The sequence below is a fragment of the Oreochromis aureus genome, linkage group 11, assembly GCF_013358895.1.
Source record: "Oreochromis aureus strain Israel breed Guangdong linkage group 11, ZZ_aureus, whole genome shotgun sequence".
Classification (NCBI taxonomy): Eukaryota; Metazoa; Chordata; class Actinopteri; order Cichliformes; family Cichlidae; genus Oreochromis; species Oreochromis aureus.
In genome coordinates this window covers 37,912,696-37,937,739 of record NC_052952.1, presented here as the reverse complement: position 1 = coordinate 37,937,739, position 25,044 = coordinate 37,912,696, and the positions used below count along the sequence as shown (strand labels likewise).

Genomic DNA, 25,044 nt, shown 5'->3' with positions numbered 1-25,044 from the left:
CTCTGAAAGTTATCCATAGCAGATTTGATCGCCAGTAACGCATGGCGATCATAAATCAAAGGAGATGACACCGGACAAACTGTAGCAAGAACACTTCATAACATATAAAGTAAACAAACACATGGATGAAGGCAGCGGCACAGCCAAACACAGGCGCCATCTTGCCCTCCCCTCCCTGTGACATTTTTGGCTTTCTGATAATCAGTAAGATTTGTGACATATTTGAAAGGATGACGACATTTGCAAATAAATATTCACGCCTTAAAACAAACAGAAAATCCAGACTGACACATAATGCTTTTTTTTTTTTTTTTTTACCTTTTCTACACATTAAGATCATACAATGGAACTGTTATAGTTTACACTGTCAGAATATTAGGCTGCTATACCTCTACCAACATCCCAGCCATCATCTTGCTCATCCTGATATCCGCTCACCATTTCTCTAAAGCTGAGTCCAAAACTAAGTTTGTCTGCACATATTTTTGAAAGTGTTCTTTTGTCATGAATGGCTGGATTTGTTAATCTAAACTTTTGTCCCCCCCCCAAACTTGTGCTTGTGCCCATGTATTTTTTCATGATTCACTCTTCCAGGCCAGCTCTTATAAACTCAGACCTGGCCACCAGATGCTGACCTTAGAGCTCCCCTCCCATGTCTGAGTTCAGTTCTAAAATCTAAAGAGGAGCGGATCTGACAGACTTACGATGGTTCTAGATGAGAATACTCTTAGAAAGGTGTTTGAATTCACTGAGAAGGCTTGTCTAGCACAGGACACGAAGTCTAAGACCAGGCAACAAAGAAAGTTTGTCGTACTTGTTGTATGTCGGAAACCACAGCAAAATACGGAGATTGTCCTCAGCAGCCAGAAGAGAGGATGCCACACCGAGGATGTGGACAAGTGGGTGAAGAATTTGTCTGCCAGACAGCTCTCCCAAGCAGAGAAAAACATCCTTGCTAAAGGGTTACTACCAAATCACTCATGTACCGGTCCGTGAGTCGTTTGGTATCGGGCCGCGATAGTTGGCTTGGGTGTGAAATTTATGGTTTTCAGGGTTTTTATCAGTTTTTAGCATTATTTTCTTATCATGTTTATTGTTAACTCTGTTTCCCTGGGTCTTTTCCTGTGTGGTATGAAAAAATCTTCTTTTTTTGGTACCGTAACTGGTTTTATTTTGTTGTATTTATCTGCGACACCTTAAAGGCCAGTTCATGAAAATATAGTCGGACATAAACCGGTCCGTGGCGCAAAAGGTTGGGGACCGCTGTGCTAGTGGAACTGATCACAGCCACAGAAACAGCAATTCGAAATAACAACAACTCTGCAGATGAGGCAGCAATGCAAAGCCCGCAGCATCCAACATCAGCATGGAGGAGAGGAAGGCCCTCACATCACTTAGTAATGAAACAACATTATCATCCTTCCAGCAGACAAGGGTAGGTGCACAGTATTGCTAAACCAGAAAGACTATCATGAGAAAATTTTGTCACAGCTCAGTGACGAAAATACTTACGAGCCCCTGAAATGAGATCCAGGAAGTGGTTACAGGAAGAGGGTGATAGACTGTCTGAAGCAGTTAGAACAAGACAAGGCTATCGACTGGACCTCATACCACAGGCTGTACCCAGGGGAGTCTACACCAGGGGTCCGTTCTTCGTACCTCGCTTACTACATCCAAGATCAAATCATCGCGCTAACTTTGAGCTCGCTAATCCGGTTCTCCGAACACACCTGTTGTTGACGATTAGTACAGCTGGATGAAGTAATGTGAGATCACTGGGTGGCTTAAAAGGGGCTACACATCGATAGTAGAAACACTGATCGGCAACCCTGTGATTGGTCGGCGAAGATGTCGAAGGAGCGCGCTCAGTATTTGACGGCAGCAGACCAAGAACTCTTGATTGAGGGATTTCAGGAGTTTCAGAGTTTAATTAAAATGCAGGGGAACACTGCAAAGGCTGCAAAAGCAAGGAGAGAGGGCTGGCAGAAAGTTGCTGACAAATTAAACTCGTAAGTGATCCATGATATTACATTATATCATGTGATATTATATTATACCACATTATATTATATTACATTATATCCTCTTTCACATTAGAGCCACAACAGGACCCACTAGAACATGGGAACAAGTAAAAGTGAAATATAAGAATATTCCACAGAATGGTAATATTTATCACTTATATTGCTTTTAGTCTATGACAAGAGACCCTGGAATAATCTGTTTGTTTATAACAGCAACCAAGAAAAGGGCAGAGCAAATAAAGACAGGTGGTGGTCCTGCACCCCCTCGTCACACCCCTTTTTGTACTGTGACATTTATTGACATTGTGGGTTTTTTTGTGTGTAGTTTTACATAACACTCCATCACTTTTACCTGTTCCCATGCAAGGGGTGACTGAAGCATGCACAGTAAGTTGGGAGATATATATATATAGAGAGAGAGAGAGAGAGAGAGAGTTAAGTAAATAATACCCTCACGGGAAAATCGATATCTCTCTATGAGCACACCGTCGCGCTGAGCTAAAGGATCCTGTCTATCCCACAATATACGCTAAATTCTGTAAACTCTCCTTATCAATCTTGCACCTTCCTTGTTCGCGTACAAACGGACAGGACATGGCTGCGACAGACTTCCCAAATCCACCTTCGCTTTTATAGCCGTGGTCTCTCATCTTGATTGCACGTAGTAATTTACTATTACTACTCTAAAATATGAATTACATCTGACATGATCTACTACATGTAATAGAATGATTAATACTACATTTCCCTTTTTTTAGGAAATGACCTGTATGTATCTGTATGAAATCAATAAAAGAATCAAATGCTGCATTATCTTTAGTTACATTGATAATATTTATTTATGGAAAAACAGTGGAGAAATATCGCTGTTGCTTTCGTATAAATGAAGCGGACATACCTGAGTGGCCGCGATCTAATCCTGTTTACATAAAGTAAGCCTGCTCCCGAGCAGGTTTACGCTTACGGATCTGTTGCTATGACAGCAAGTCCCGGATGAGCTTCGGAGAACCGAACGATCCAAGATCACGCGAAATCGTCAACAATCAAATCCGGCTAACTTACTTAGCGAGGTACGAAGAACGGACCCCTGATCTACATCGTGACTCATTATACCACTTGTTTTTTTTATCTTTTTGCAATTCTAATAACTCTAACCGAGTTAGTAGCTGGCAACAGTTAAGACAAACATTTTCCTGCTCTCTTAGCAACTTTTGTTAGCTGATTAATGCAGACTGAATCATTCATCTTTCTTAACAGACCAAAGTATTATAGGCCAATCAGTACCTTGTTCTGCTTGTGCATCATGGTGTTTGGATGGTGCTAACTTTCACATCTATAGTTTCATTGTTGTGTAACATGACTTATTTGTACTAAAGAGGTAAATAATACCTGCAGGTTAGGTTGTAACTCGGCAATGAATAAATGTTTTTTCAGTGGCTGCTGTTGTGTCTGCAGACCCCTGCAGGCGTGCACAGGAGTGCGCCTTCATCCAGGAACCAGTGGTGCCTCAGCAGGTGGATGTGGACCTGGTCATGGTGCTGGACAGTTTCGGGGAGATCCAGGCCGATGAATACACCGGTGCCCAGCAGCTGCTGAGCTCTGTGGTGGAGCAGCTGGCCGTGAGTCCACAGCCCCGCCGCCAGGCCCGAGTAGCTCTGGTCCAACAGAGCACCAAGGTGGAGTTCGGCCTGCAGACCTACCAGAACTGTGAAGACGTACATGATGCAGAACATGCAGCAGCAGGGCGGCTCTTTGGCGCTGGGACAGATGCTGGACTACACCCTGAGGGAGGTGCTGCTGAAGGCCGGCCAGCCGCGCAGCAAGAGGGCCGTCCTGACTGTGGTTGGCACCAAGACGGCCTACAGGGACCAGGCCAAGCTGCGCTACATCTCCCAGAAGGCCAAGTGTGAGGGGGTGGCGCTGTTTGTGGTGGCGGTGGGTGATCGTTATAAACGCAGGGAGGTGGAGGAGCTGGCCAGCGTGCCGACACAGCAGCACCTGATCAGATTCAACAGGCTGAAGGCCGACGAGCAGGGCTACGCCCAACGCTTCATCCGAGTCTTCCTCTCCGCCCTCAACAGTAAGAGCGCGCTCAGATCTCCTTATCGTCACTAACCAGACACATGCTGACGGGCTGTTTGGGTTTATTTCAGAGGGACTCAACGCTTATCCTCCACCCCCATTTAAACTGACCTGCAGCCAGCTGTCAGAGCCAGACGACACTCTGGACACAAACAGGTAACACACACTTCCTACAGACTCACACTGAGCCTCAGAGGGAACAGCTTCCACTGACTCACACAGCTTTGTCATCGAAGGCCAGCTGGTCAGAAACAAGTCTGTAAAACTAGATGACCGGGTTCAACATGGAGTCAGTGATTCATTGAGCAGCATTTCAGCCAAATATCTGGTGTACAGATACATCGTCCTCTCATTAATCTGTCTTCAGTGGGAAGATACTGCTGGAATTGTTTGCCTCAGATAAGAGCAGACGTCCTGGAAGTATTTGTTTGTTGATTTAGGCTGACTGTTTTTTTAATAAATGTTCAGATTAGATTTGTGCTGGGCTCAGCACCAAGACACATCAGAGAAATAACTTTATTTATATTTATCTGTAATATTTTCTGAGATGCATCAAGAATATCAGAAAAATTCAGCTAATTCATTCACCACACTTGTGAAAGCAAAACTCCCGTTTATGAGGAAGAAACGTCAGGCAGAACCAGGCTCGGGGAGAGGCGGCCATCTGGGGACGAGGGGAGGAAGATGATAGGATATTATGATCAACAGCATTGAACGCAGCACTGAGGTCTAGCAGGACAAGCACAGAGATGAGTCCACTGTCAGAGGCCATAAGAAGATCATTTGTAACCTTCACTAAAGCTGTTTCTGTGCTGTGATGAGCTCTGAAACCTGACTGAAACTCTTCAAATAAGCCATTCCTCTGCAGATGATCTGTTAGCTGTTTGACAACTACTCTTTCAAGGATGTTTGATATGAAAGGAAGGTTGGAGATTGGCCTATAATTAGCTAAGACAGCTGGGTCTAGAGATGCTTTTTAAGTAAAGGTTTAACTACAGCCACCTTGAAGGCCTGTGGTACATAGCCGATTATTAGAGAGAGGTTGATCATATTTAAGATCGAAGAATTAATTAATGGCAGGACTTCTTTGAGCAGTTTTGTAGGAATGGGGTCTAAAAGACACGTTGATGGTTTGGAGGAATTAATTATTGAAGTTAACTCAGAAAGATCAATTGGAGAAAAGAGTCTAACTTAACATTGATGGTACTAAAAGTAGCTGTAGATAATATTACATCTGTGGGATGATTATTGGTAATTTTTTCTCTAATGATAAAAATTTTATTTGTGAAGAAGTTCATGAAGTCATTACTAGTTAACGTTAAAGGGATGGTTGGCTCAGTAGAGCTCTGACTGTTTGTCAGCCTGGCTACAGTGCTGAAGAGAAACCTGGGGTTGTTCTTATTTTCTTCAATCAGTGACGAATAGTAAGATGTTCTGGCTTTGCGGAGGGCTTTCTTATAAAGCAGCAAACTATTTCTCCAGGCTAAATGATGATCCTCTAAATTTGTGACACGCCATTTCCTCTCCAGCTTACGAGTTATCTGCTTTAGGCTACGTGTTTGAGAATTATACCACGGAGTCAGGGACTTTGGATTTGAGGCCTTAGTTTTCACAGGAGCTACAGTATCCAGAGTCGTACGTAGTGAGGAGGTAAAATTATTAACAAGATAATCGACCTCTGTTGGAGTAGCGTTCAGATAGCTGCTCTGCTCTATGTTGGTACAGGGCATTGAAGATGATAACAGTGGGTGGATTATATTCAGGCTTCCAGAAACTGATGAATCAGGAAAACATGGGCTTTTAAGACGAGACAAAACACAAGTAGCTTACTTCAGACAGTTGGTTCAGACCTTGACAGGCTGGCTTTCTCAGAAATTTGACACATCTGATTAGTCAGAGTGATGTGAAATAGATTTTTTTATTTTCTATTTTTATTGCCCTGAGCTGCATTTTAAAAGCCTGTCATGGTTCTCAGTCTCTAAAGTGTAAGCAAACAATTATTAAAATCATTTAGTCTGTCTGCTTCAGTGGGAAGATGGACTTCTGACTATAAACTGAAGTTGGCTGTTAAAATGTATCATCCAGAAAAATACTGGTGATGACTCAGCGAGTTTCTTCTGCTCTGTGTCCAGTCAAAGTGAGGCAGAGCTGGAGTTTCAGGAGCAAACGACGAGCATCAACAGCACTGTGAACACAGGAGACGACTCACAGTCAGGTAGAACACACACACACACACACACACACTCACACACACACTGACTCACGCACACACACACACACACACACACACTCACGCACACACACACACACACACACTCACACACACACACAGTCAGTGCGTCATTATCCAAGATGAGCTCGATGAGCCGTGTGTACTGTAGACTTAAGATAAGATGACCTTTATTAGTCCCACAGGTGGGAAATTTGTTTTGTTACAGTAAAGTGCAAAGTTATGTAGCAGAAATTATAAAAACACTGGAATGCAATAAAATACAATAAAATAAAATACCATATACAATAGAATAAAATAGAAATACTATATACAACTGAGTAGGAAAATAAAAAAATACAACTTCGTCAGAAGAAGAATTGCACATATAGCAGTCTTATTGCACATTTGTGGATGTGTGTGTTTGATCAGCTGCAAAAGTCTTTGTTGTGGAGTCTGACAGCAGTGGGGAGGAAAGACCTGCGAAATCTCTCCGTCCCACACCGTGGGTGCCGCAGTCTCCCACTGAAGGAGCTGCTCAGTGCTGTCACAGTCTCATGCATGGGGTGGGAGATGTTGTCCAACAGGGATGACAGCTTAGCCACCATTCTCCTGTCACTCACCACCTCCACTGGGTCCAGAGGGCATCCTAGAACAGAGCTGGCCCTGCGGATCAGCCTGTTCAGTCTCTTCCTGTCCCCAGCAGAGATGCTGCCGCCCCAGCAGACCACACCGTAAAAGATGGCTGAGGCCACCACAGAGTCATAGAAGGTCTTCAGGAGTGGGCCCTCCACTCCAAACGACCTGAGTCTCCACAGCAGGTACAGCCTGCTCTGCCCTTTCCTGTAGAGGGCGTCTGAGTTATGAGTCCAGTCCAGTTTGCTGTTCAGATGAACACCAAGGTACCTGTAGCTGTCCACAGCCTCAATGTCCATACCTTGGATGTTCAGTGGCTGCAGTGCAGGATGCTTGTGCCTGTGGAAGTCTACCACCAGCTCCTTGGTTTCACTGGTCTTGATCTGGAGGAAGTTCTGCTGGTACCAGTCCACAAAGTCTTGAGTCAGTCCTCTGTACTCCTTGTCATCCCCATCAGTGATGAGGCCGACTATTGCAGAGTCATCAGAGAACTTCTGCAGGAAGTCAAGTCAAGTTTATTTATAAAGCACATTTAAAAACAACCAAGGCTGACCAAAGTGCTGTACAATAAAATACAAATATAAAATACTATAAAACACAGGTACATAAAATACCTCACTGATAAAACAATAAATTAAAACAAGGTTAAACCTTGCTAAAAGCCAATGAAAAGAGGTGAGTTTTAAGAGCAGTTTTAAAAGTTCCTAGGCTTGTGGAGAATCTGATGTGAGGGGGTAAACTGTTCCACAGTCTGGGTGCAGCCACAGCAAAATCCCCCTCCCCTCTCTCTCTCCCCCTAAGCACTGGGTGGAGTTGTGGGAGAAGTCTGCAGTGTAGATGGTGAAGAGGAACGGAGCCAGAACCGTTCCCTGTGGGGCCCCATACTGCAGACGACCCTGTCCGACACACAGCCCTGAGTCCTCACATACTGTGGTCGGTTAGTGAGGTAGTCCAGAATCCAGGTAGTGAGGTGATGGTCCACTCCTGAGTTCTCCAGCTTGTCCTTCAGGACCGAGGGAAGAATAGTGTTGAAGGCACTGGAGAAATCAAAGAACATGATTCTCACAGTGCTCCCAGCGGTCTCCAGGTGAGCGAGGGAACGATGTAGGAGGTGAATGATGGCATCATCCGCTCCAATGCCAGGTTGGTAGGCAAACTGAAGTGGGTCCAGTGATGAGCTCACAAGGCGCCGAAGCTGAGCCAGGACCAGCCGCTCCAGGGTCTTCATCAGGTGGGATGTCAGAGCCACCGGCCTGTAGCTGTTGAGGTCCTTGGGGCGTGAAGTCTTTGGCACTGGAACAACACAGGAGGTTTTCCAGAGCTGTGGGACTCTTCCCAGCCTCAGGCTCAGGTTGAAGAGGTGCTCCATCACCCCACACCATTGGTCTGCGCAGGACCTGACGACCCTCGAGCTGATGCCATCTGGACCCGCTGCCTTCTTGGCTTTAATCCTCCCCAGTTCCCTCCTAACCTGGGTGGTTGAGAGAGACAGGCTGGAGCCTTGTGTTGAGTGTGTATTGGATGCTGTTGTTGGGGGTGGGGAGGAGTGAGCAGGGTGAATAGAGGAGGTGTGAAGTGTCTGAGGTGTCAGAGGTGGAACAGCAGCAGTGGGGGTGGGTGAGTCTGCAGCCGATGTTGGAGACTGCCTCATGGCTGAATCAAATCTGTTGAAGAAATGATTCAGTTCATTTGCCCACCTCACATCCCTCCCAGGCAGAGAGTTCTGATGTTTGTGGCCTGAGATGGTTCTGAGGCCTCTCCAGACTTCACCAACGTTATTTTGCTGAAGCTGGTTCTCCATCTTCTGCCTGTAGCTGTCCTTCCCATTCCTTATCAGTCCCCTCAGCTCTCTCTGCACCCTTTTCAACTCCTCTTTGTCTTTGGATTTGAAGGCCCTCCTCTTCTGCTTGAGGACAGCTTTAATTTCTGGGGTAATCCAAGGTTTGTTGTTGGAGAAACACCGCACAGTCCTGGTAGGTACGGTGTTGTTCACACAGAAATTAATATAGTCAGTAATGCATGTAGTAAGGCTGTCGATGTCCTCTCCGTGGTCGTCACAGATCACCTCCCACACAGTCGACTCAAAACAATCCTTAAGAGCCTCCTCGCTCTCCTCCAACCATCTCTGTACTGTGCGGGTGGCTGGTGGCTCCCTGCGCACTAAGGGCTCATACACAGGGACGAGGTGCACCAGGTTATGTTATGATCAGATCTGACCAGGGGAGAGAGAGGTGATGAACTGTATGCCTCTTCTGCATTGGCATACAGTAAGTCCAGTGTTTTATTGTCTCTGGTTGGGCTGGTCACATACTGGGTGAAGGTGGGCAGTGTGGAGTCCAGTGAGGCATGATTGAAGTCCCCTGATATTATGAGAAGGGCTCTCGGAGATTGTGTTTGCAGTCTGCTGACCACAGAGTGGAGAGAGTCACAGGCTGCATCCGGGTTGGCTGAGGGGGGGACATACGCTGTTATCGCGATAACATGCGAGAATTCCCGGGGCAGGTAGTACGGACGAATGCTAACGGCTAACAGCTCAATGTCTCTGCTGCAGAGTTGTTCTTTTTCAGTGATGTGCCCGGGGTTACACCATCTGTCATTCACAAACACTGCCAGTCCCCCTCCTTTCCTCTTACTGCTGTCTCTCGTCCTGTCCGCTCGCAGCAGCTGGAATCCCGGTATCAGATCTCTGCAAAGAAAACCTAAAACTGTCCTTATGAAATAACTGAACATCATTCTTCGTCAAACCCTGGTAAAAAATAGGTATACAGCTTGTGTCACTGAAGAATGTAGTTTGATTGATGACCCTAGCCTTGACCTTTTGACCCCTCCCCTCCCCCACCGGAAGTGTGTAATTTGATCCCTAAGCGTGTCGAATTGCATCCGCACCTTGTGTCAAAATTTGATTGATGACCCTAGCCTTGACCTTTTGACCCCTCCCCTCCCCCACAGGAAGTGTGTAATATGATCCATAATCGCGCCACCTGTTGTGAGAAAAAAAATAAAAAAAAAGTTTTTAGAGGGAGGGGGGTCTGCGGAGGGAGGAGAATAAAAACAGAGAGGAGGGCGCACTATGCACAGACGCAAGATGGATCCTTTCATTCTGCAGCCCTCTGTACTTGGACGGGGAAGAGATCTGGGGATCAGAGAGGGGGGTATGGTTCCTGGGGTGAAGCATCAGATTTCTGTTGAGTCAGTGCTGTATAGAGAGACAGAGCAGCAGTTAGTTTTCCACAGACAGCAGTTTGAATTCTGTTTAAATATTATGACAATTTTCTCAGTATTTCTTTTTACAATAGCGGATGTATTTTACTTTCTTATATGACAGGCACAATAAAATAAAAAACTTTGAGATTATCTGACTAGTAACGGATTACATATATATATATATATATATATATATATATATATATATATATATATATATATATATATATATATATATATATATATATATATATATATATATATATATATATATATATATATATATATATATATATATATATATATATATATATATATATATATATATATATATATATATATATATATATATATATATATATATATATATATATATATATATATATATATATATATATATATATATATATATATATATATATATATATATATATATACATATATATATATATATATATATATATATATATATATATATATATATATATATATATATACATATATATATATATATATATATATATATATATATTTACACATATATAGTGCCGGGTAGAGGTAAGCTACACCAGCGCTTGTAATGAGAAAAGAAAATAGTGACTTCCTATTGGCTGTAGAGAACCATTTCTTTCAATAGTATTTTACTTTCATATATTACAGACGCAATAAAAAACCTTTAAGATTATCTGCCTAGCAACAAATTGCATTTTTATAGAGTGGGGTGGAGGCAGGCTACACCATCGCTTGTAATGAAAAGAAGAACTTTCTATCCGCTTGTAACCTACAGACCACCCACCTCGTATATGTAAACCTTAGAGGAAAAAAAGCGCAGCGCACATATTCAGAAATCGGCCTTACTTAAACAATTAAAACACCAGGTATTTTGGTTTTGTGCAGCCACTCCTTCTCAGACCAAAGTAAAACGTTTTTCTTCATTTTTTTTGAGCTACTTTTACAATGGGTTTTCTCAATAGACAGAAACCCTAAAAGAAAACGGCCTTGTTTTACGCACATCAAGAAGGAGTCAGACGATCGCCGGTTCATCCCGGTCAATTACCTCCGAGAGATCGGGATGCTTCCTCCGTCTCGTACCATAAACGTATGAGAAAAAAAAAAAACCCCAGAGAATTTATTATTTTGGTAAGAGTGAGTGAGAGAGAGAGAGCGAATCGAACAAACTTTTCTACAACACGATATACCACTCCGGGTCAGGAGGGGCGATATATACGGACCGGTCAGATGACTACGCGGATGGAAGCATAACCGGAGCGTGGCAGGGAGTTTCCCTTTGACCTTCATCCTGCTCCATGATCAGCCGTTAAAACTTTCCCCAATATTGTAACAACAAAGTTAGTTTTTTAAGATCAGACAGGTCCCAAAACATTCCTTACACACAGTCACTGAATTAGCATCTGTGGCACAAATAAGCTTCAGGGACTGACTTGTTTTTTAGAACCGACCTTTGACACTTGGATGTTGGCTTAATTTTTACACAAAGAGAAATTTGACCCTAATAATAAAAAACATGGTGAATACTTACCTCAACTTTGAAGGGTTTTTTCACAGCTATTTATTTAGAAAAAAGTAAACACGTTACAAGGACACAATGCACATTGCAGAGTACATGAATGGGAATTGCTCCTCTTTATACTTAGACGCCTCCCTAACAAATGCCGAGTCATCATCTCCATATCGTGTGTCCCACTTTTCAAGTTTCATTGAAGTGTGCACAAGATGTAAAACAATGTATTAGTTTTTAAGTCCCGGTCTAACAAGATGCCATTCATTTAGGAGACTAATCATTTTTGATTTTAAATTGTGCTAACGCAGTAACATTAAAAATAAAACATATTAGAACTCTTTTTTTTTTTGTTGTTGTTGGGACTCAAGAACAACTCGAGCATCTTTTTTTTTCGGAGCCGAACTAGGGCTTACAAGTTTGCCGTGCCCTGGGGACCAGTGCGAGGTTGTGTGGCGTGGAGGGTCCAGACACTCCCACAGCACAGACTTTGCTATCCGCACAGAGCTTTTCTGGTGTGTCTCATGCAAAGAGACAATACAGCTCACAGTAAGCCTGTCCTTTATAAATATCTCTTTGATTATTCAAACAGTGTTTAAATTGTGACTCCAAAACATTTTATCTATGTTAAAATATACAGATGTATATATTTCAAGTTTTTTAGCTTAAACAGACATTTTACAAAGTATTGACTCAGGGGGCTGAATAATTACGCACACCCCACTTTGCAGTTATTTATTTGTAAAAAATGTTTGGAATCATGTTTGATTTTCGTTCCACTTCTCACGTGTACACCACTTTGTATTGGTCTTTGACCTGGAATTCCAAAAAAATTGATTCATGTTTGTGGCTGTAATGTGACAAAATGTGGAAAAGTTCAAGGGGCCGAACACTTTTGCAAGCCACTGTATCTTCTGTGCTAATCAATATTCAACTTATGCTTCAACTACCCTTTGGCACTGGAAATTTGCACCAGATGGGCTTGAAACAAACCAAAGCAGATGTATTGGGCCTTTGAAAAGCCCATCTCTTGCACAGAAACCAACAAATACCCAGGAAAAGGCAGAAGACATCAATGCTAACGAAGCCTAAAAAACATATCTAATGGCTGTGTCTGATATTTTGTTGAACCAATCAAACAATAGTTAATATTCAGATCCTGAAGCAACTCTCTATGTTGCTTAAGGATGGATAGATTCAGGAAATTAGATTCAGGAAATTATAAAATGGTAACAGTGTTTTAAGGGAATGCATAAAAACAGGACACATAACTTATTCTCAGTGAAGGGAGGAAAATCAGAGAGGAAATCTTTTTATTGATGACAGATATCTCAAGTGGTGATTTATAGCAGAGGTGAATGAGGCTTATAAGTTTAAAAAATAAATAAATGCAGTAATCTGAGCATCAACCAGCCTCACTCAAGTTAAGTCGCTCAAATCTAAGAGGCAGGTTGAAATGTACATATATTTACAGCATTCATTTGAATTTTTTCACCCAGATGGTTTTCTGGAGGTGAAGCATTTCATTTCAAACAGGAGCACCGTGTGGGTTTAATACTGCAGCAAACCTGACAGTGTGGATTAACAGCTGCTCCATGCTTATCAATTCAAATGGCATCGCAACTTATTAAATGTTTATTTATGGCTGAAATCAAACAGTGACTGAAAGTTTGTTGTCTGTGTGGTTCAGCGATGATCAGTTCATCTGGTTTCCAGTTCCTAAAGATGTTATCAGGCACTAAGTGTGGACCAAGCTTAGAAATGAACCCAACATGGAGGTGCCAGGCACTGACAGTTCCTCTAACAACCACTTGAGGTGAGTCAGTCCCCACAGACTGTGCCTGCTACCTGTACCTGTGTACACACCCATACAACTTGTGGATGTGGCTTGCTAATCAGTGTTGCTAATGTTAGCTGATACCTTGGGACTCCTCAGAGTAGTCTAAAGCTTGTGAGATGGGAGAGCCACATTACCCGGGAGTCTGAGGGTCCTCTCCCTTGAGTTTTAAGCATCACACACATTTCTTACATTCTAGTTATTTTGTATGCAGCATTTGAACACTTTTTGCACAATTTTATAGCTTAAATGTCTAAAAAATCAAAATAACAGGGCAAAATGTATCCACCCATTCTCTTCCGCTTATTCTTTGCAGGGTCGCAGGAGGGGCTGGAGCCTATCCGAGCTGTCTTAGGGGCGAGAGGCAGGGTTCTACCCATGAAAACATGGGGAGAACCTGCAAACTCCACAGAAAGACCCCGGCCTGATGGTGGAATTCAACTCAGGACCTTCTTGTTGTGAGGCAACAGTGCTAAGTGCACAGTGCCAACTTTATCATCACTCTAGCCAAGAACCCAGAGTGATGATAAAGTTGAGTGCATGCCGACTCCAGCCGAGCAGCAGCAGCCTGAACTTGAACAGGTAACAAAGGCAATGATGGGCAGTCAGTCTCGCAGCCTCTGTTTCCATTTGTTCATGTTTCTATGGTAGAAATGACAGTAATGATCACGGTAATATTTAATTGTGTAAATATTAAAAAAAACATTCTATGTGTGTCCTCGATTGGATAGGAATTTCTGCTGGTGCGTGGGACTGCAGCCTAAGATTTATATTATTAACTGCTAATCATGTGACGGCATATTTCAGGTCATTTTATGGAGTAAAGTGAAAGTAATGTAACGAGTAGTGTAACAAACTGCTTTCTCTGGAGAGTAATGTAATGCATTACTTTTTAAAAAGGTAACAAGTAACGTGTAATACTTTACTGCTTTTAAGTAACGACCACAACACTGGTCTAAGCTCAGTTAAGATATTATATTTACATTGTTACTGTGCGTCTTCATACTTTCAGTCAAGACAACTGATAGCTTTGAGACTGAAACATCACTGGAATCAGCTGGACTTCAGTTTGCACTCAGGCTAGAAGTGAAATCATGCAAATGTGCAGGTCCCGGTCCATGATTGTGTGGAATTATATTTTTAAATTGTTTATTTACTTACTTAAAAAAGGATAAAAAGAGGAGGGTGAGGCTGATAAATGAATAATGGCATCTTTAATATCAAGACTGTTTGCCTGCCGGCATGTGGTTGCACATTACTTGTCCAATTATTATGTATTTGCACCCAAAATGCTCACAGCCAAGAACCCCAGAGTTCCATAAGGCAGCCTGATGCTTACGGATCACGCAGCATGTAATAGCCGACTAACACTTTAAAGGTCACTGGTGTTTCAGAATCCTCTCTATTCTCCACATGCTCGCCAGATTGCTGCTGCTTTCCTTTGAAAACCTGAGTGTCTGTACATTTTTTAAAACCTAACAGTTAAGTTTCCACTGACCAATAATCGCAATTTACATTTTTATCGAATGAGTAAAGCTATGTGACCACGAATGAGGCAAGAACTGAGATAAAAGAAGAGATGTCCCAGTGTTTTAAAGGACACCAATTATGCTCATTTTAGCCCCATATTTTCTATTCTTGGAATAGCTGAGAATGACTCAAAATTAAAAAAAAAAAAACTTGACCTTATGTCTGAAAGAAATTGTTTTATTACCCCTTCCACTGCCTTTAAACCAGCTATCTCCTGATTTGCTGCCCCTGGTAAACAAAAGAGTTGAACAGTAGGTGGGAGGAGCCAAAGCTGTCTGCCTTAAAAACAGCAGATATAAGGGATATCTGCTTTTTACTGACATCATTCAGAGCAATGAATAGAAAATAATGTGTCAACTTAACCTCCTAAGACCCGAACTCTTCCACAGCATGCATTTTTAATTTCTCTTTGATATTTGGGCAAATTGGGACCCGATGAATGTAAAAACAAAGAATTACCAGATTTTTTTTTTTACCTAATTTTTGTTTCTAAGAAAATTGAGAGCCACATATTAGGATAATCATTTAAAATTCCGATAGAACAGTAGCAATATAATGTCCTTATAAGTGGATATCAGGCCCTTGTAGAGCAAAATTGAGTATTTTGATCTAAATATCCCAAAATGTGATGTCCACATATGTGGATGCCAGGTCCTAGGAGGTTAAGGCAAATCTTTAAGTTGACACACATTACTTATACACATCTGTCTGTATCTGACCTCTTTGTTTTACACTTTTTTTTTTATATGAGCAACCACTATTGTAATTTTTAAAGCATTTTCTCGGATAACATTTATTTTTACGGTAGTTGGAACATAAACACTGCATGCATAGAATAACCTGTCATATCTGATATGCTTGGAAACATTTTCTTCTCTCCTGGAAGTTATATTTCTAACACCATCTGTACAATTGCAAAATCCACCCATAGATTACATTTCAGGATTCTCTGAGCCATATCGTTCCCTTATGATGTCTCTACAACAGTCTGGCACCGCCTGCTCGGTATAGTAAATAGCTTGCAGTTGTCCTGGAGCGACAGCTGATATTATCTACCTGTCTTCCGAGCATGGTCTGATGTATAGCAGCAGTCAGCTCTGCAGACAAAGACACCCAAAGAAAGCTTGGCTACTACACGTGAGCTTTTTATAGTTAAGTAGCAGGATGTTTCAATCAATTCTTCATCTAATAGGCATTCACCATCATCACTAAGTGCTTAGAGCAGCTGGTCTTAGCACACTTCAAATCCTGTCTCCCCCCACCCTGGACCCCCACCAATTTGCATACTGCCAGAACAGGAGCACAGAGGATGCAGTCTCCATCGCACTGCACTCTGTCCTCTCACACCTGGACAACAACAACACAGAATGCTGTTTATAGACTTCAGTTCAGCATTCAATACAATCCACCCTCACAACTCATCAGGAAACTGACAGACCTGGGCATCAGTTCCCTCATCTGCAAATGGTTACTGGACTTCCTGACCAACCGCCCCAACATGTCCGGCTGGATAACCGCTGCTCATCAACAATCACAATGAACACCGGTGTACCACAGGGCTGTGTGATGAGCCCTTTCCTCTACTCCCTCTTCACCCACGACTGCAGACCTGCTGATGGTTCCAACACCATCATTAAGTTTGCAGATGACACCACGGTGATTGGCCTCATCAGTGACAACGATGAGACCGCCTACAGGGAGGAGGTGGATCGTCTGGCTGAGTGGTGCGACACAAACAACCTGCTGCTTAACACTGAGAAGACCAAGGAGCTCATCGTGGACTACAGGAGGAATGCTGACCCACATCCACCCATCCACATTAAGGGGCGGCTGTGGGCGTGTGAGCAGCTTCAAGTTCCTGGGAGTCCACATCTCCGAGATCTCACCTGGACGACCAACTGCTCCAAGCTGGTCAAGAAGGCTCACCAGCGCCTCTTCTTCTTGAGGACTCTGAGGAAGAACCACCTGTCCTCAGACATCCTGGTGAACTTCTATCACTGCACCATCGAGAGCATCCTGACCAACTGTATAACAGTCTGGTGCGGGAACTGCTCTGCCTCGGACCGGAGGCGTTGCAGAGGGTCGTGAAAACTGCCCAGCGCATCGCCGGAGCACCACTTCCTGCCATAAAGGACATCTACAGGAAGCGGTGTCTGAAAAGGGCTGGGAAAATCATCAGAGACCCCAGTCACCCATCACATGGACTCTTCACCCTCCTGCCCTCTGGGAGGCGCTACAGGAGCCTCGGACTAAGACCACCAGGTACCGGAACAGCTTCTTCCCCACAGCTGTCAGACTCCTGAACTCTGCCTCCTGACATCTGACCCACGTTAAACTCATGGACTGAACATACACACACCCACAACCACCTACACACACACACACACACACACACACACACCACTAGCACTTTACCACTACTGTATAGTTCTGTGTAAATAATCATTCTGTACATACGATAATTTTAATCCCACAACTGTTTATAACTTACATAGTTCACATTCTGTATAACTGTATATCTCATATTTCTGTATAGTTTTTATTTCATATTTATATCCTGTTCATAGCCTGTACATACTTATAGTTATAGAATATTTATAACATACTTCACACTGTGTACATTATAACATACCATAATAGACCCATTTCTGTAATATACTTACACATCTCTATTATTGCTAATATATATTGTAATATATCTATATCACGGCTAAAGCACTTTCTGGATGGATGCAAACTGCATTTCGTTGCCCTGTACCTGTGCATGTGCAATGACAATAAAGTTGAATTCTATTCTATTCTATCAGTGTTAGCATTAAATCATATATCAAAACAACCAACTTGGCAGTCTATTTAAGCTGCAAAGCATTTCGACCCCTCCATCACTCCTGCATCCATCTGCATGTGTCATATTTGTAATGTGATTCTTGTGTTTAAAGTTCTGCTTATTTCTTCTTTAATTTTCTTTAATATTTGGCAGAAAAACAACTAAACAGAATCTGATCGATCTATATTAAACTTCATCCTTTAAGAGTTCAGAGCTCAGCAAATAAATTTAAAGACTTTCAGCAAGCCTGGCTAATGAAAGCAGAGCTGGAATACGACTGAAGACTCAAAAAAGCCTTCTTGTCTTTTCCTTGACCTTATGACGTCAAAGAAAGATGTAGAACTCATGAGTACCACTGTGCTCAGCTTCACTCTTGTCTGCTTAATAATGTCACAGCAATTGTTTCTTACATGTAGCTGCTTTGTTGAAGCATAACTCAGATACTTGTCCCTCTTACCATGTTGTTTTATGTAGACTGTATAACCAAGCATGACATGAAATGCTTGTATTAAGAAATGTTGCTTACACTGCTGTTCATTCATATTTTCCATCCATTTTACTAAGGCTTTCAACATTTATGCTGAAAGACCGAGTATGACTGCATTTCACCGAATTAAAAAAAGCTACATTTATAAGCCCATGTTACAAAACACTTCACACAAGAAAAGAACTTCAGAACAAGCTAAGCTGAGCTGTTATTATGGCTGCCATGGAGATACTTTCAGGTCCCTTCATTCAGTTGGGAATCTAAGAAAAACTGACTACTCTTTCATGGTTCTTTCCCACCTTTATGGAGCTTGGCGATTTGGAAGAGGTTCAGAATATTGCCTCTACTCCTTCAAATCCATCAGAGCCAGTAGATGTGGTTTGGGCGTCTACCTTCTAAATGAGGTGGTTTGACTTTCTGAGGAGGTCCCAGTAGGTCAAACCAACCAAGGATTATATCCCTCGTTTGGCTTGGGAACACCTTGGTGTACCCTCAGATGAGCTGGGGAGAGGCGATCTGGGCTTGTCTGCTTAGATTGCTACCCAACAATGGATGGATGGATAAAGGTGGGAAAGAACCATGAAAGAGTAGTCAGTTTTTCTTAGATTCCCAACTGAATGAAGGGACCTGAAAGTATCTCCATGGCAGCCATAATAACAGCTCAGCTTAGCTTGTTCTGAAGTTCTTTTCTTGTGTGAAGTGTTTTGTAACATGGGCTTATAAATGTAGCTTTTTTTAATTCGGTGAAATGCAGTCATACTCGGTCTTTCAGCATAAATGTTGAAAGCCTTAGTAAAATGGATGGAAAATATGAATGAACAGCAGTGTAAGCAACATTTCTTAATACAAGCATTTCATGTCATGCTTGGTTATACAGTCTACATAAAACAACATGGTAAGAGGGACAAGTATCTGAGTTATGCTTCAACAAAGCAGCTACATGTAAGAAACAATTGCTGTGACATTATTAAGCAGACAAGAGTGAAGCTGAGCACAGTGGTACTCATGAGTTCCCCACATCTTTCTTTGACGTCATAAGGTCAAGGAAAAGACAAGAAGGCTTTTTTGAGTCTTCAGTCGTACCCAGCTCTGCTTTCATTAGCCAGGCTTGCTGAAAGTCTTTAAATTTATTTGCTGAGCTCTGAACTCTTAAAGGATGAAGTTTAATATAGATCGATCAGATTCTGTTTAGTTGTTTTTCTGCCAAATATTAAAGAAAATTAAAGAAGAAATAAGCAGAACTTTAAACACAAGAATCACATTACAAATATGACACATGCAGATGGATGCAGGAGTGATGGAGGGGTCGAAATGCTTTGCAGCTTAAATAGACTGCCAAGTTGGTTGTTTTGATATATGATTTAATGCTAACACTGATAGAATAGAATAGAATTCAACTTTATTGTCATTGCACATGCACAGGTACAGGGCAACGAAATGCAGTTTGCATCCATCCAGAAAGTGCTTTAGCCGTGATATAGATATATTACAATATATATTAGCAATAATATAAATATGTAAGTATATTACAGAAATGGGTCTATTATGGTATGTTATAATGTACACAGTGTGAAGTATGTTATAAATATTCTATAACTATAAGTATGTACAGGCTATGAACAGGATATAAATATGAAATAAAAACTATACAGAAATATGAGATATACAGTTATACAGAAATGTGAACTATGTAAGTTATAAACAGTTGTGGGATTAAAAATTATCGTATGTACAGAATGATTATTTACACAGAACTATACAGTAGTGGTAAAGTGCTAGTGGTTGTGTGTGTGTGTGTGTGTGTGTGTGTGTGTGTAGGTGGTTGTGGGTGTGTGTATGTTCAGTCCATGAGTTTAACGTGGGTCAGATGTCAGGAGGCAGAGTTCAGGAGTCTGACAGCTGTGGGGAAGAAGCTGTTCCGGTACCTGGTGGTCTTAGTCCGGAGGCTCCTGTAGCGCCTCCCAGAGGGCAGGAGGGTGAAGAGTCCATGTGATGGGTGACTGGGGTCTCTGATGATTTTCCCAGCCCTTTTCAGACACCGCTTCCTGTAGATGTCCTTTATGGCAGGAAGTGGTGCTCGGCGATGCGCTGGGCAGTTTTCACGACCCTCTGCAACGCCTTCCGGTCCGAGGCAGAGCAGTTCCCGTGCACCAGACTGTTATACAGTTGGTCAGGATGCTCTCGATGGTGCAGCGATAGAAGTTCACCAGGATGTCTGAGGACAGGTGGTTCTTCCTCAGAGTCCTCAAGAAGAAGAGGCGCTGGTGAGCCTTCTTGACCAGCTTGGAGCAGTTGGTCGTCCAGGTGAGATCCTCGGAGATGTGGACTCCCAGGAACTTGAAGCTGCTCACACGCTCCACAGCCGTCCCCTTAATGTGGATGGGTGGATGTGGGTCAGCATTCCTCCTGTAGTCCACGATGAGCTCCTTGGTCTTCTCAGTGTTAAGCAGCAGGTTGTTTGTGTCGCACCACTCAGCCAGACGATCCACCTCCTCCCTGTAGGCGGTCTCATCGTTGTCACTGATGAGGCCAATCACCGTGGTGTCATCTGCAAACTTAATGATGGTGTTGGAACCATCAGCAGGTCTGCAGTCGTGGGTGAAGAGGGAGTAGAGGAAAGGGCTCATCACACAGCCCTGTGGTACACCGGTGTTCATTGTGATTGTTGATGAGCAGCGGTTATCCAGCCGGACATGTTGGGGGCGGTTGGTCAGGAAGTCCAGTAACCATTTGCAGATGAGGGAACTGATGCCCAGGTCTGTCAGTTTCCTGATGAGTTGTGAGGGGTGGATTGTATTGAATGCTGAACTGAAGTCTATAAACAGCATTCTGTGTTGTTGTTGTCCAGGTGTGAGAGGACAGAGTGCAGTGCGATGGAGACTGCATCCTCTGTGCTCCTGTTCTGGCAGTATGCAAATTGGTGGGGGTCCAGGGTGGGGGGGAGACAGGATTTGAAGTGTGCTAAGACCAGCTGCTCTAAGCACTTAGTGATGATGGTGAATGCCTATTAGATGAAGAATTGATTGAAACATCCTGCTACTTAACTATAAAAAGCTCACGGTGTAGTAGCCAAGCTTTCTTTGGGTGTCTTTGTCTGCAGAGCTGACTGCTGCTATACATCAGACCATGCTCGGAAGACAGGTAGATAATATCAGCTGTCGTTCCAGGACAACTGCAAGCTATTTACTATACCGAGCAGGCGGTGCCAGACTGTTGTAGAGACATCATAAGGGAACGATATGGCTCAGAGAATCCTGAAATGTAATCTATGGGTGGATTTTGCAATTGTACAGATGGTGTTAGAAATATAACTTCCAGGAGAGAAGAAAATGTTTCCAAGCATATCAGATATGACAGGTTATTCTATGCATGCAGTGTTTATGTTCCAACTACCGTAAAATAAATGTTATCCGAGAAAATGCTTAAAAATTACAATAGTGGTTGCTCATATAAAAAAAAAGTGTAAAACAAAGAGGTCAGATACAGACAGATGTGTATAAGTAATGTGTGTCAACTTAAAGATTTGCCTTAACCTCCTAGGACCTGGCATCCACATATGTGGACATCACATTTTGGGATATTTAGATCAAAATACTCAATTTTGCTCTACAAGGGCCTGATATCCACTTATAAGGACATTATATTGCTACTGTTCTATCGGAATTTTAAATGATTATCCTAATATGTGGCTCTCAATTTTCTTAGAAACAAAAATTAGGTAAAAAAAAAATCTGGTAATTCTTTTGTTTTACATTCATCGGGTCCCAATTTGCCCAAATATCAAAGAGAAATTAAAATGCATGCTGTGGAAGAGTTCGGTCTTAGGAGGTTAAGTTGACACATTATTTTCTATTCATTGCTCTGAATGATGTCAGTAAAAGCAGATATCCCTTATATCTGCTGTTTTTAAGGCAGACAGCTTTGGCTCCTCCCACCTACTGTTCAACTCTTTTTGTTTACCAGGGCAGCAAATCAGGAGATAGCTGGTTTAAAGGCAGTGGAAGGGTAATAAAACAATTTCTTTCAGACATAAGGTCAAGATTTTTTTTTTAAATTTTGAGTCATTCTCAGCTATTCCAAGAATAGAAAATATGGGGCTAAAATGAGCATAATTGGTGTCCTTTAAAACACTGGGACATCTCTTCTTTTATCTCAGTTCTTGCCTCATTCGTGGTCACATAGCTTTACTCATTCGATAAAAATGTAAATTGCGATTATTGGTCAGTGGAAACTTAACTGTTAGGTTTTAAAAATGTACAGACACTCAGGTTTTCAAAGGAAAGCAGCAGCAATCTGGCGAGCATGTGGAGAATAGAGAGGATTCTGAAACACCAGTGACCTTTAAAGTGTTAGTCGGCTATTACATGCTGCGTGATCCGTAAGCATCAGGCTGCCTTATGGAACTCTGGGGTTCTTGGCTGTGAGCATTTTGGGTGCAAATACATAATAATTGGACAAGTAATGTGCAACCACATGCCGGCAGGCAAACAGTCTTGATATTAAAGATGCCATTATTCATTTATCAGCCTCACCCTCCTCTTTTTATCCTTTTTAAGTAAGTAAATAAACAATTTAAAATATAATTCCACACAATCATGGACCGGGACCTGCACATTTGCATGATTTCACTTCTAGCCTGAGTGCAAACTGAAGTCCAGCTGATTCCAGTGATGTTTCAGTCTCAAAGCTATCAGTTGTCTTGACTGAAAGTATGAAGACGCACAGTAACAATGTAAATATAATATCTTAACTGAGCTTAGACCAGTGTTGTGGTCGTTACTTAAAAGCAGTAAAGTATTACACGTTACTTGTTACCTTTTTAAAAGTAATGCATTACATTACTCTCCAGAGAAAGCAGTTTGTTACACTACTCGTTACATTACTTTCACTTTACTCCATAAAATGACCTGAAATATGCCGTCACATGATTAGCAGTTAATAATATAAATCTTAGGCTGCAGTCCCACGCACCAGCAGAAATTCCTATCCAATCGAGGACACACATAGAATGTTTTTTTTAATATTTACACAATTAAATATTACCGTGATCATTACTGTCATTTCTACCATAGAAACATGAACAAATGGAAACAGAGGCTGCGAGACTGACTGCCCATCATTGCCTTTGTTACCTGTTCAAGTTCAGGCTGCTGCTGCTCGGCTGGAGTCGGCATGCACTCAACTTTATCATCACTCTGGGTTCTTGGCTAGAGTGATGATAAAGTTGGCACTGTGCACTTAGCACTGTTGCCTCACAACAAGAAGGTCCTGAGTTGAATTCCACCATCAGGCCGGGGTCTTTCTGTGTGGAGTTTGCAGGTTCTCCCCATGTTTTCATGGGTAGAACCCTGCCTCTCGCCTCTAAGACAGCTCGGATAGGCTCCAGCCCCTCCCGCGACCCTGCAAAGAATAAGCGGAAGAGAATGGGTGGATACATTTGCCCTGTTATTTTTGATTTTTTTTAGACATTTAAGCTATAAAATTGTGCAAAAAGTGTTCAAATGCTGCATACAAAATAACTAGAATGTAAGAAATGTGTGTGATGCTTAAAACTCAAGGGAGAGGACCCTCAGACTCCCGGTAATGTGGCTCTCCCATCTCACAAGCTTTAGACTACTCTGAGGAGTCCCAAGGTATCAGCTAACATTAGCAACACTGATTAGCAAGCCACATCCACAAGTTGTATGGGTGTGTACACAGGTACAGGTAGCAGGCACAGTCTGTGGGGACTGACTCACCTCAAGTGGTTGTTAGAGGAACTGTCAGTGCCTGGCACCTCCATGTTGGGTTCATTTCTAAGCTTGGTCCACACTTAGTGCCTGATAACATCTTTAGGAACTGGAAACCAGATGAACTGATCATCGCTGAACCACACAGACAACAAACTTTCAGTCACTGTTTGATTTCAGCCATAAATAAACATTTAATAAGTTGCGATGCCATTTGAATTGATAAGCATGGAGCAGCTGTTAATCCACACTGTCAGGTTTGCTGCAGTATTAAACCCACACGGTGCTCCTGTTTGAAATGAAATGCTTCACCTCCAGAAAACCATCTGGGGTGAAAAAAATTCAAATGAATGCTGTAAATATATGTACATTTCAACCTGCCTCTTAGATTTGAGCGACTTAACTTGAGTGAGGCTGGTTGATGCTCAGATTACTGCATTTATTTATTTTTAAACTTATAAGCCTCATTCACCTCTGCTATAAATCACCACTTGAGATATCTGTCATCAATAAAAGATTTCCTCTCTGATTTTCCTCCTTCACTGAGAATAAGTTATGTGTCCTGTTTTATGCATTCCCTTAAAACACTGTTACCATTTTATAATTTCCTGAATCTAATTTCCTGAATCTATCCATCCTTAAGCAACATAGAGTTGCTTCAGGATCTGAATATTAACTATTGTTTGATTGGTTCAACAAAATATCAGACACAGCCATTAGATATGTTTTTTAGGCTTCGTTGCGCATTGATGTCTTCTGCCTTTTCCTGGGTATTTGTTGGTTTCCTGTGCAAGAGATGGGCTTTTCAAAGGCCCAATACATCTGCTTTGGTTTGTTTCAAGCCCATCTGGTGCAAATTTCCAGTGCCAAAGGGGTAGTTGAAGCATAAGTTGAATATTGATTAGCACAGAAGATACAGTGGCTTGCAAAAGTGTTCGGCCCCCTTGAACTTTTCCACAT

At 42.2% G+C, this 25,044-nt stretch overlaps 1 protein-coding gene across 6 annotated transcripts in view; it reads left to right on the top strand.

Annotated features, from left to right (window-relative positions):
* LOC120442493 (collagen alpha-4(VI) chain-like) overlaps positions 1–25,044 on the top strand; it is a 44,107-nt gene that overhangs the window by 10,684 nt on the left and 8,379 nt on the right. For 2 of the 6 annotated variants that reach the window (XR_005614724.1, XM_039618983.1), the window contains exons 1-3: positions 3,044–4,104; positions 4,178–4,262; positions 6,239–6,321. Coding sequence is in view for 5 of the 6 variants with exons in the window: in XM_039618983.1 (XP_039474917.1) it covers positions 3,744–4,104; positions 4,178–4,262; positions 6,239–6,321 (529 nt within the window). In the remaining variant the exon portion in view is untranslated. Of the gene's footprint in view, positions 1–1,184; positions 1,436–3,043; positions 4,105–4,177; positions 4,263–6,238; positions 6,322–13,364; positions 13,580–25,044 lie in introns of those variants that run through there. The other 4 variants (XM_039618985.1, XM_039618987.1, XM_039618984.1 and 1 more) reach the window with 4 other exon arrangements.